This window comes from Chenopodium album, chromosome 27 (genome assembly GCF_948465745.1).
Source record: "Chenopodium album chromosome 27, dcCheAlbu1.1, whole genome shotgun sequence".
Lineage (NCBI taxonomy): Eukaryota > Viridiplantae > Streptophyta > Magnoliopsida > Caryophyllales > Amaranthaceae > Chenopodium > Chenopodium album.
Window position 1 is genome coordinate 30,865,184 of NC_137860.1, and position 11,829 is coordinate 30,877,012.

Genomic DNA, 11,829 nt, shown 5'->3' on the forward strand with positions numbered 1-11,829 from the left:
GCTACACAGCTATGTTCTTTTGGGCTAAATTTGGCTACTTTTAGTATCCAAAAAATATGGCCTGGGCAGCTTGGACCTATCTAGTATCAAAGCATCGAGTATCTAATGCTATTATTTACTTCCTCCATTTTTTTTATTTTTAATTTTTATTTTTATAATTGCAACACTATTTTAAAATGAAAATGTCATAATAGTTGCAACACATTATAATTGAAAAGTATTTTATGTCAAAAGTTGTACTATAACTCTTATTATAATTTCATGGATCACTAAATTATGCTCATGACAATTTCTCTCCTCCATTTTAAGTGTTTTAAATCACATGAAACTCACTTTTTTTTAAAAAAAAAAATACCGTGGAAAAAGATGTGTTGCAAGTATTAAAAAACGAAAAAAGTATTTTTCTAGTGTTCTAATGCTATTAAATTTGGTTGTAATTTACTCTTTGTTTATGAAATTCTCACTTTCAAAAATATAATTTCTAGTGTTTGTAGTTTGTGAAAAATGGATCTCACTAATCCTTATAAGTTATAACTACATCGACTATGTTTTATTTTTGATTTAAAGAGAGTAAAACACAAATGATATAGTCTAGGTCGAACTTGAATGCTACCCAAAGACTAGACTTTGTTAGTTAATCTTGACTTCCACTACAACTCTATTCATAATGTCATCATTATTAACCTAAGTCATCTACGAGCATATCAGGAGACATGTACTTCTTTAAAAGAAAATTGAGGGTAATTGTTATGGTAGTAATTGTTACAAAGCCAATTTTAATGTTAGAATAGTGTATTCTTTATTAAGTACATACTCCCTCTTTCAAAATTTTATAAAATGATTGAAATTGTTTCACCATTTTAAGGGTGTCAATAATTTCCTTACCGATCTAAAAATAGATAATTCCTTAGCCCATAAATTGTTTTCGCTATTTCTTTTTCATGACCACCAAAAAAATTTCAACCATTAGTATAAACTGATCTTAAGATTAAAACATTGATATTGTACAAATCTATTTTGACCACCAATCAAAATAAACAAATTGTTATACTAAAATTATAAACTTTGACCATAATGGGGGAAAAAATTTAGTGATAAGATGGAGTATTTATTCAAGAACTATGTAAAACTAAAAATAACTCAACCAACCAACTAACTTTGTTTGTGAAAATTTTATGATTATGATAAACAAAAATGACAGTATGCCACTAGAGCTTTCAAAAATAAAAAATAAAAAAATGCCACTAGACATTTTTATTGTTTATTTTTATTGTTCTCATTTTTATTGTTTATTATCATGAAGTTAAATTAAGGTTCCTACCTTTCTTTAAGAAATCCCTTGACTACTACCAATTGTCAAGCCCACCACATAAAAAATTAACTTCCTTTTGTACTTGCACTAATTTACTCGTATTTATTATAATTGATAAGATACGATTAACCTATCATTCATTCATTCATTCATTAGGTGAATAAATATATAATTGAGTAGTATTTTTAATATATAATAAGAAACGAGTTACTTGCTAATGTAGCAAAGCTTATGTAATCGAAAATAGTAGCGTGTTTGATGTACAATATATAATGCAAGAGTAAAGCCACTTACGCAAGTTGGATTGTTGTAGAATCTGGCAACAAATTCGTTTTAGTTTAACAGATATCTTAATTCTTACTAGCCTTCCTCTACCTTCTTTATAAAATATTAGAGACATTGTACAATTTGTCCATAACTTAGGTTATACTTTAAACTAATTAATTGCTTTTAAGTATTGATAATCATATTTTTATAATATATTTAGCTTTCTATAGTATTATAATAATGCTAATATATATTAAGCTCAGAAATATAGACAAACTAGATTGGTGTTATTATATTATATGTTTGGTAAAGTTTTGTATTTTTCCAACTTCTTACGTACCCTTTAAAGTTAGGGTCTGCTCTCTTCACTTTATTTTCAATTTAGTTCAGCTCCAATAAGTTCAATTCAATTCAGTTCAATTCTTAATTTCCTTCTCTCATAAAATATTCAGTTCAGTTCAGTTCAGCTTTTATAAGTTCAGTTCAGTTCAACTCAGCTCAGTTCAGTCAATTAGAACAGACCCTTAATATGATTATTTCTCATGTTCATCCAAATGCACTGAGAAATAAGGGCTTGTTTAGTTCACCTTATTTTTAATTATTTTAGAACAAATAAGTTCAGATCAGATCAGATCATCGTTTTATGTGCAATTTTTTATCGCTAAATATATTTAATTTCGTAATTTAAAAAATTCTGAAAATCACATATTAATAAAATACACATTATGACGAATCTAACAAGACCCCACTTAATATATTTTTTCCGTATAGATAATCGTATATTTAAGGTCAAAGTTTGGTCAAATCTAACATTCAGATTAGATTAGACCAGATCAGATCAGATCAGACCAGTCCAGTTCAGATAAGCAAATATAAGGCGAACTAAACAGGGCCTAAGTAGGGAATGCCTTTATATTTAAAATTAACGCTCGAGAAGTCTATATATAGTGAATTTAATGGCTATGTTTTGGAAAGTGCATGAGATGTCTAAAACCAACTAAATACAATTCAAAAAGTTTAGATACAATTTGCAACATTATTTCAAGATTAGAGTGGCGCTTTTATTTTATTTTTGTACGGAGTAATTTTTTTAAAGAAAGATTAGAGTAGAGAGTTAAGCAAGAAATTCTTAAGCGGCGTTCAATTGTGCCTTTTGGAATGGATTAGAATGGGGTAGAAGCTATTCTTATGCTAGCTTTATTATTGGCCATGGCCATTGTTGCCATGCAACCTCGCTCATACTAGTGATGTCGTCTATTTCAATTTCAACTTCAATTAATCTCATACCTATGTTACCTCTTAAGGTTTTCAATTCATACCATCATAAAATAAGCACATGTATATAGCTAACACGTGGATTCACCGACCATATATATATATCGTAAAAAAATTGGGTCCCACTCTATACCACCCTGGTATGGGTACGACCGTACAATGCTCAATCTATTCTTTTTCATTCCAATTTGTTTAATAAAATGATCCCTTAAGAAATTGAATTTAGTGTTAAGATTTGGCTACCAGAAAGCTTGGGGATATAACTTCCTAAAGTTTGTTGTTATGCATGCTTTGATTGCTAGCTAGATTGAAGCTTCATTCTGTAAACAAATATGTTGTACTGTCAACTAACCCTTGTCTTTAACCTCTTTGGTGTCATGCATTTGTGAGTACGCAGCAAAAGTCTTTTTCTACCCCCTTCGTTTGTTGAAGCATTTAATTTTGACTTTTGTGCAATTAACATATACACCGCTTTGACCAATAATAGCACATTATATATAAGATTAAACATAATCATGTACTCATGTACCACTGATTATAATTGTTTCAATGTTCATTTTCAAATATCAACTTTTTATATTTTATAATAAAAATTAATAATTATTGGTACATTATACATGAGATTAAACATATAGTCATGACCAACTGTGCTCGTTATTAGTTATTACTTGTATTTTCTTTCCTTGTAATGATGCTTTATTACCTTTTTAAATTCTTATGTAGTTATATATGTAGTTTCGACTAATTTTTCTTGTGACCTTTATCTTGTTATATATGTAGTTGTAATCGGACTTGGTTAACCCTTAAATTTTCTTGAATTTTACTTATTGAGATAAGAGGGAATGGAATAAAGCCTTGAGATACCTTTCAGTTCTTTCTAAGCTCAACAAATTTTTTTTCAAAGCCTCAAACCCTTTTGTGAACTTTAATCTTTTTTATCCTTTATTTTTAAAACAGAAATCTACTTTCTGTATTTTCACGAAGTTGGAATCTTGTTCTTTCATACTGTAATGTATCTGGTCCCCCGGCCCTCATTTGTTTGATAATACCAAAACAATTTACGAGCTTAAAACTATATACGAAGAGTTGGCCTTTTCAAAGTTAATTCTCTGAGTTTACGAAACAAATTATTAATATAAAGTGTAATTATCAAGGTTATAATGGTGAATTGGTGACATAACTAGCAATATTGATTGGAGGAAAACATAATCTATGTGTATTTAATGCTTATATATAACCCTATAGAACATTACCTTTTTTTTTAGTGACTTCCAACCAAAATACTAATCCGTACTGAGAGAATTATATAGATTGGTTAACATATTACGATAGTGAGGTTTATTGGAGAGCTAAAAATACTGTAAAACAGTGATAATGATAGTTCATTAAAATATAAATAATGTGGAAAGAGATACAAATAGTAAAACAAAAAAAATGTAAGAGTTATTGAGTGAGGAACATGAAGCTGGGGAAAGAAATACGGAGTACTAGGTAATTTAGAACAGTGTAGGAAGATCAAATAAGGAAAAAGATAAAATGAATCATAGTAGAATTTTCCCACGGGTAAAAATTACCGCAATCTTATAACACCATGTCATTGAAAAAAAAAATAAAATAAAGGACTCCTTATATGTTTAACAATTGTTCATAATCATTCTATTTGGGTTAGGTTGAGTCAATTAATTCGGGTTGAAATTAATTCAAATCACTACTTTGGGTTGTTGCGGTTTTTGTTTTAGTTACTCCTAGTATCATATCTTTTTTTTTTTTTTTTTTTTCCAAATTAAATCTCGGGGTTGGAATATTTGAATTAGTGACCTATCAAGCGTATACATGCCCTAAGTGTTAAGAGTTTTTTTTTTTGAAGACACCCTAAGTGTTAAGAGTTAACTATTTGGTCAATTAAGATCTCATTGGTCAAATTACATGATTGATAATGGATTGATTTTGTCACATCTATGTTTACGTTAAACCATACAACATTTAATTTATTCTCATGGGGTTAAATTCATGTAATCAACCAAATACTCATGAGTCATGTACTCATGTTCTTCGAGATGAAGTCAACATCTTGCTTATTTGGTTAATCATTAATCGGATTATTTTGATTCAAGTACTCAAGTGTTATTATGATCTAAATTGGAGTTTGATTATACGAGGACTTTGAATTGAATTGGCTCCTTAGCAACAGGTGACTTTTGTTATATTTTGGGTTTAGAGAGTCACTAGGGCAAGGGTGAGAATCGATTCCAAGATCTTTTGGAATCGGGAGGAAAGCTCTAACCACTTGAGCTATCCCTCACTACTTTTGGTTATTGAGTTAGCTTTTGAGATGTTTAACTCTTCATATTTTTATTTATTTATTTATTTTTTTGTAAAATTAGTTTTTCCCTCTAGGCGTGGGAATTTATATAATAAATAATTGTTTTCCTTTTGCCCATATAAATAAGTCCAATACTTGTACTTCGTATAATTTAGGTTGAGTACGTATGTACTCGTAGTACTGTATCAAATTGTGTATAAAATCCATCCAATAAACGCCCCATGTAGAGTGCAGGCTGTGCAGACATATAATTAATGCATTACGCATAGTCATTTAACCATGTAAATTTGATTTTGACTTATTATTCGCATGAAATATTTTTCACATCTAAAGTTGTGAGTTGTGACATTAAACCCGCAAGTTGAATTTTCTACCATCACTACTTAAGTTGCTTGGTAGGCCAGTAGGGACTCTAGGGAGTAGCACATCAAGCGAGTATGGTGTAGTTGATGGAATAAGCATATTTTACTGTAAAAAGAGTACATGGTGCACGAGGGCTGCATTGACATTGGAGACATAGAGGTGTGCCTGTGTTTGTGGAATTGTGGGGTTTAAGCTTTAAAGCGCCCAAGACGTAAAGATCTACTCGTACATGTTTTTCTGTGGACTGGAGTACCCTAACTTTAAGCCCAGAATAATCAATTTTGTAAATATGCTCGTCATTACGAGTAGCTTTTACTTTTCAGGCGTTGAATGATGGTTGAGGTTCAGGAATATGTTTTATACTCTATCACGCCTCCTCACACGAGAGCCCGTTGGGCTAGAAGTGTGGATGCAGCATGGGCCCTCCTCATATCCTGCGCTTAATATTCCACTTGAAAGTGGGGGGTGGATGAGATTCGAACCCGTGACTTTTGTAGTGTCACGATGGCTCTGATACCATGTTAATGGACCATCTCAACCAAAAACTTAAGCTGATGGTTGAGGCCCAGGAATATGTTTTATACTCTATCACTTTTCAGCAATTTTACTAGAGTAGATGTTTCCATTTATAGTTTTAAACTTGTTGGGAATTTCATCCCAAGTCCCACATGGAAAGAAGCCCAAAAACAAAACCGTGCAGACTTGACCCAAAGCGGACTATATTGTACTAGTGTGTGTATGAGCAAGTATCGGCAACTTTACAATACTCTTACTTTGTTTTACGTTTGTCAACACAATAAGGCTATATTACAGTATGGAGTACAGAGTATATGATGGTAAAGATAACTGATAAGATGTTAAAGATATACTCGTAACACATTTTAAATGATTAAAATTGTTTGACAAACACCTTAGCTTGAATAAAAATGTGATACAAAAGATGTTAATTTGAGTACTCGTATTGATTATGTCAAAATAAGGTGCTAATAATGATGTGGTATGACTTTTCTATCAAATAACTTAATTTAAGTTTAAAAAAGTAAAAAAAAAAAAATTTAACACATTAAAAAAAGTAAAACTAATACTCGTAAAATACTCTCTCCGTCCCCTTTTGATATTCTAACATTGCTACGATTCAAATTACAGTAAATTGTTTAAGCATGACATAAACACCAAACAACTCTTCTTTGGAACAACGTCAAGCTTGAAATTTGTAACATGTGGTCAAGGGAGCTATTTTAACATGCACAGTCACATATTATCCAAAATTCAAAATATTCTTTTTTTGTCAATACCTATTATTAAAGGAAATGACCTTTTCAATTTCTTAATCAACCTTAATAATTTGAAGTTCACATTTCCAACTCGATCTCATAACCACACACTTCGCTGTAGATGCTTAGCCACATTGAGATTGTGGATTTGTGGTAGAGACAACAAATCACATTTAATTGTGATCCTTCCCATAATATGTCAATCATCGGAGAATTAAGATTAGACTCGTGTATTAAAAACCGGAAGATGCATGCTATAATGCGTTGATGTTACTCTAGTAAAAAAAAAGTTGTTTAATTAGTAAATACGAAATATATAAATATGTTCACTTTTTATTATTCATTTAGCAAGTTCAAATTATTTTTATGAACTTTAAATTGATTTACCGATTAAATCTTATTTTAACTAATTCTCTTTGTTATTTTTATTTTATTTATTTATTTATTTATTTTTGCAACCACATTAGATTTGTTATCAAAGGTTACTAATTTTTAATTTTTTTTATTGAATTGAACTACTCCGTATTATATTAAACTTGTTTCAACTAAATACTCCGTATTATATTTTTGAAAAATGTTATATACAACCCTATTTTTTTAAGGTAAAATTAAAGGCATTACCGTTATCTAATAATGTACTCGTAAAAGATAAAATTAAAATTTGAAACGATCAATGTCAACCTCAACAAAGTGGGACAAAGAGTACACAAATCACGAAAAATTAAATTTAGCTTACAAATATAGCAATCCATTTTAAAAATCAAATATAGTGCATTACTTTTCAAACTCCAATAATCAAATAGACTAAAACTCTTGCATTCTTATTAAATAACTCCAAATCAAATCAAAACAATTAATTAGTCATAAAACACCCTGATTATTACAGTATTATTATTATTTTTTTTTTTTGACGGGTATTACAGTATTATTAAACCCAATCATTCATTCAATCATTCTTCCCCTTTTCTCTGTCCATCCTACATAACTCAGAAACCAGCAGAAATTAACAGAGAAATTGTACAGGAAGTAGGAGTTTTCACCAGCATAGAAACATCAATTTTTCAGCCAATTAAAAAGGTAAACTTAACATTTCTGCAACACTCACTTCTTTATTTTATTATTATCATATCACAAATCAGTACGAGGAAATATTAAATCGACTATACCAATTTGTAACACCCTAGAATATAATTACGTACTCGTAGTTTACTTCCGAATGTGTAATTATTTACTACGGATATACATTTGGTTGTAACTACCATTTCCAAACCTTACCCACTTCGCTTCGTCAGCCATTTCCAGTACCTTCAGATCTTCTCCTTCACGCTATTTCTAACTCCTCTGTTTTTATATATTCCCGCAAAATTAGTGAGAATGTCACGAAATTAACACTAACCCATTTCAATTAACCACCTTAATCACATTTCCCACCTCCTATTTTCCTCCATTTCCATCGCCTTTAGATCTTCTCTTCTTACTGCACATTTTCTCTCTCCTCCTCTGTTTTTTATAAGCACAAAAAATTCACAAAAAACTCAAAAATCTAAAATCAACCCACAAAAATCATGCCGGAAAACACCCAATCTCCGCCGTCAAACGGCGTTCAGATCCGCCAGTTACGGCGTTTACCTGACTTTCTTAATAGCGTGAATCTCAAGTATGTTAAACTTGGGTATCACTATTTAGTGACGCACTTAATAACTCTTTGTTTAATTCCATTAATGGCGGTAATATTAATCGAAGTTTCCCAGATGAAATACGACGACGTTTACCAGCTTTGGCTTCACCTTAAGTATAATCTTCTTAGTGTTATTACTTGTTGTACTGTTATTGTATTTGGGTCCACGGTTTATTTTATGACCCGACCCAGATCCGTTTACTTGGTGGATTTCTCACTGTACCATCCTCCTAGTCAGTTGAGGGTTACTTATAAGGATTTCGTCGAACATTCCCGGTTAACCGGAGATTTCGACGATTCGTCTCTAGAATTTCAAAGGAAGATTCTAGAACGTTCAGGGTTAGGAGAAGAAACAGTGGTTCCAATAGCAATGCACTCGATCCCCCCGCGCCCCTCTATGCAGGCGGCGCGGGAGGAAGCCGAGCAGGTTATGTTTGGTGCACTAGACAATCTGTTTGCTCAAACGGGTGTCAAGGTTAAGGACATTGGTGTACTTGTTGTGAATTGTAGCTTGTTTAATCCGACACCTTCCTTGTCCGCTATGATAGTGAACAAGTATAAGTTACGTGGTAATATTAAGAGTGTTAATCTTGGAGGAATGGGGTGTTCTGCAGGAGTTATTGCAATTGATCTTGCGAAAGATTTATTGCAAGTGCATAGGAATACTTATGCTGTTGTAGTTAGTACTGAAAATATTACACAAAACTGGTATTTTGGGAATAAGAAAGCAATGCTTATTCCTAATTGCTTGTTTCGTGTAGGGGGTGCCGCGGTTTTGTTGTCTAATAAGCCTAGGGACAAAAGCCGAGCCAAGTACCGCCTTGTTCATACAGTCCGGACTCATCGAGGGGCTGATGATAAGGCGTTTAGGTGTGTGTATCAAGAGCAAGATGAGATTGGTAAGACCGGGGTTTCGCTTTCTAAGGACTTGATGGCTATAGCCGGGGATGCACTTAAGACTAATATAACTACGCTTGGTCCGCTTGTGCTACCTATAAGTGAACAATTGTTGTTCTTTTTTACCCTTGTTGCAAGGAAGTTTTTTAATGTGAAGATTAAGCCGTATATTCCCGACTTCAAGCTTGCGTTCGAGCATTTTTGTATCCACGCCGGAGGAAGAGCTGTGATCGATGAGCTAGAAAAGAACCTGCAGCTGAGTCCAGTCCACGTTGAAGCGTCTAGGATGACGCTTCATAGGTTCGGGAACACGTCTTCGAGCTCGATTTGGTACGAGCTTGGGTACATTGAGGCTAAGGGGAGGATGAGGAAAGGGCATAGAGTATGGCAAATAGCATTTGGGTCTGGATTTAAGTGTAATAGTGCGGTTTGGCAAGCGATGAGGAATGTTAAGCCGTCACCTAAAAGTCCTTGGTTGGATTGTATTGACAGGTATCCTGTTGAGATTCATAGTTAATTATAGTAATTCATGCACCAATATAAAGTTGAAAAAAAAGTGAGACAAATGTTCTTGTTAGAAATTTTTTAATCTTTTATGTATTTTTATTAGTATTGTATTCCTTAGCGATTTCTAATTTTCTATGTTGTAGAAATTAGAAAGGGTGGATTTGGTGTTTATACTATAGTGTGAAATGTCAACTTGTCACCTTATAATCGTTCACTTAATGTTGATGTTTTATTCACTTAATCCGTCTTATGTACTTGTTTTATTTGATCCACACAATTAAATGACATCAGTCATAGGCGATAGATGTGGTATTAAATTAATGTCATTTTTTAAATCGTAAAAGTCTAAATTTCTCGTTTTTGGAATAATTCATTCCATTGAGCTAGAAATATACGGCTAATTCTTAAATAATTGCGATTGTTGATGCAGCTGCACATATTGTTAACTCGTTCATCTGTGCAGGGAGTTGTGTAATTTGTGTTGGCCCATCTCCGATGTAATTTAAGCTTGTGGAACAAGAAATTTTTTCTATGTTCCAATAATCTGGGGCTGGGATTGTTAAGTTAGGTGAAAGAGGATCATGGGCCCTCATGGCTCTGAATTGTTCAACGCTTAGGAAATTTCCTTCTTCACCTAATCACCTGCCAAAAAAAATACGAAATAGAGAATTTTTTGTAAGGATAGTTTTAATCTTAGTCTTGTGCTCTCTATGTAAGAAACTAAGAATCACTTCTTCGGTAACTTGTATACCCTTGTCCAGTCAAAAATAAAAAACTTGTATACCCTTGTTTATCAGAATTGGAATCAAACTTCATAATAAGTCTTGTACAACACATAACGGTCAATTTAAAGATAACAATTTTTTAGGTAACTTTTTATTTTCTACATATAATGAGGGTTTTATTTTTTTTTTTTTTATTTTTATCATAATTTATTTTTTAATAAGTACATATAATGAGTTTGATTGTAGTTTAATGTGTAATTTCTAATGGATACATGTCATGAAGGCTACTTTTTTTTTTTTTTTTTTTTTTTTTTTTTTTTTTTAAAAAAAAACAATGAAGGATAATACGAAAATTATAATATATTATCAAATTTATAAGTACTTTTTAAGGGTAAAATTAATGTTATGAAAATGATAACTTTTATAGGGTATAAGGGTAACTGTAAATACTTTCAGGATAATTTTGACCTTTCTTATAATAACTTAAGGTTGTAAAATTAGATTTCACTAGGAGTTGCAGTTCTGTTGAATCCCATTGTAGCCCACTTATGAGTGTCCCACATTGGAGAAAGAGGAGAGGTGGTTCCACTTTATAAGGTAGAGGAGTACCTCCTACTATTGCCAATTGGTTTTAGTATGTAAGCTCCAAAGCCTTGTTTGTGGACCTAACTTTCCTCCTCCTTGTTCGGGTTGCCCAGGCCCATTTCACATTGTTAAGAGGATTATTGATCTGGCCTTATCTAGTTAGCTCTAAAGTTCTAAGGACACTGAGTGTTGTATCCCATTGTAGCCCACTTATGAGTGTCCCACATTGGAGAAAGAGGAGAGGTGGTTCCACTTTATAAGGTAGAGGAGTACCTCCTACTATTGCCAATTGGTTTTAGTATGGAAGCTCCAAAGCCTTGTTTGTGGACCTAACTCTCCTCCTCCTTGTTCGGGTTGCCCAGACCCATTTCACATTGTTTCGAAATTTAACAAGTTCATTAGGATGGAGATTCTTTCACTCATCCCCTCACTGTTAAGGGACTTTGTCCGCTAATCTGGTTTGGTTTGGTTTGCTTTGTGTAAGGTGCTGGCTAGATAAAGCTTTCTTGCCATTTCAAAAAAGGGGGAAAAGAAAACATAAATGAGCAAAGAAATTCTTTGGGCCATCGCAAGGAACATAATAAATGCTGGGCCTTCTAAAATGAAAATCGTACAGAATTTAT

The 11,829-nt window shown here is 32.4% G+C and overlaps 1 protein-coding gene across 1 annotated transcript; it reads left to right on the forward strand.

The window, feature by feature from the left end:
* The first annotated feature begins 7,735 nt into the window (after positions 1-7,735).
* Positions 7,736-10,071, forward strand: LOC145619047 (3-ketoacyl-CoA synthase 4-like). The gene has a single exon (XM_081673644.1). It carries the CDS (start codon positions 8,380-8,382, stop codon positions 9,904-9,906), a length of 1,527 nt encoding a protein of 508 aa, XP_081529770.1. The 5' UTR covers positions 7,736-8,379; the 3' UTR covers positions 9,907-10,071.
* Positions 10,072-11,829: the final 1,758 nt, after the last annotated feature.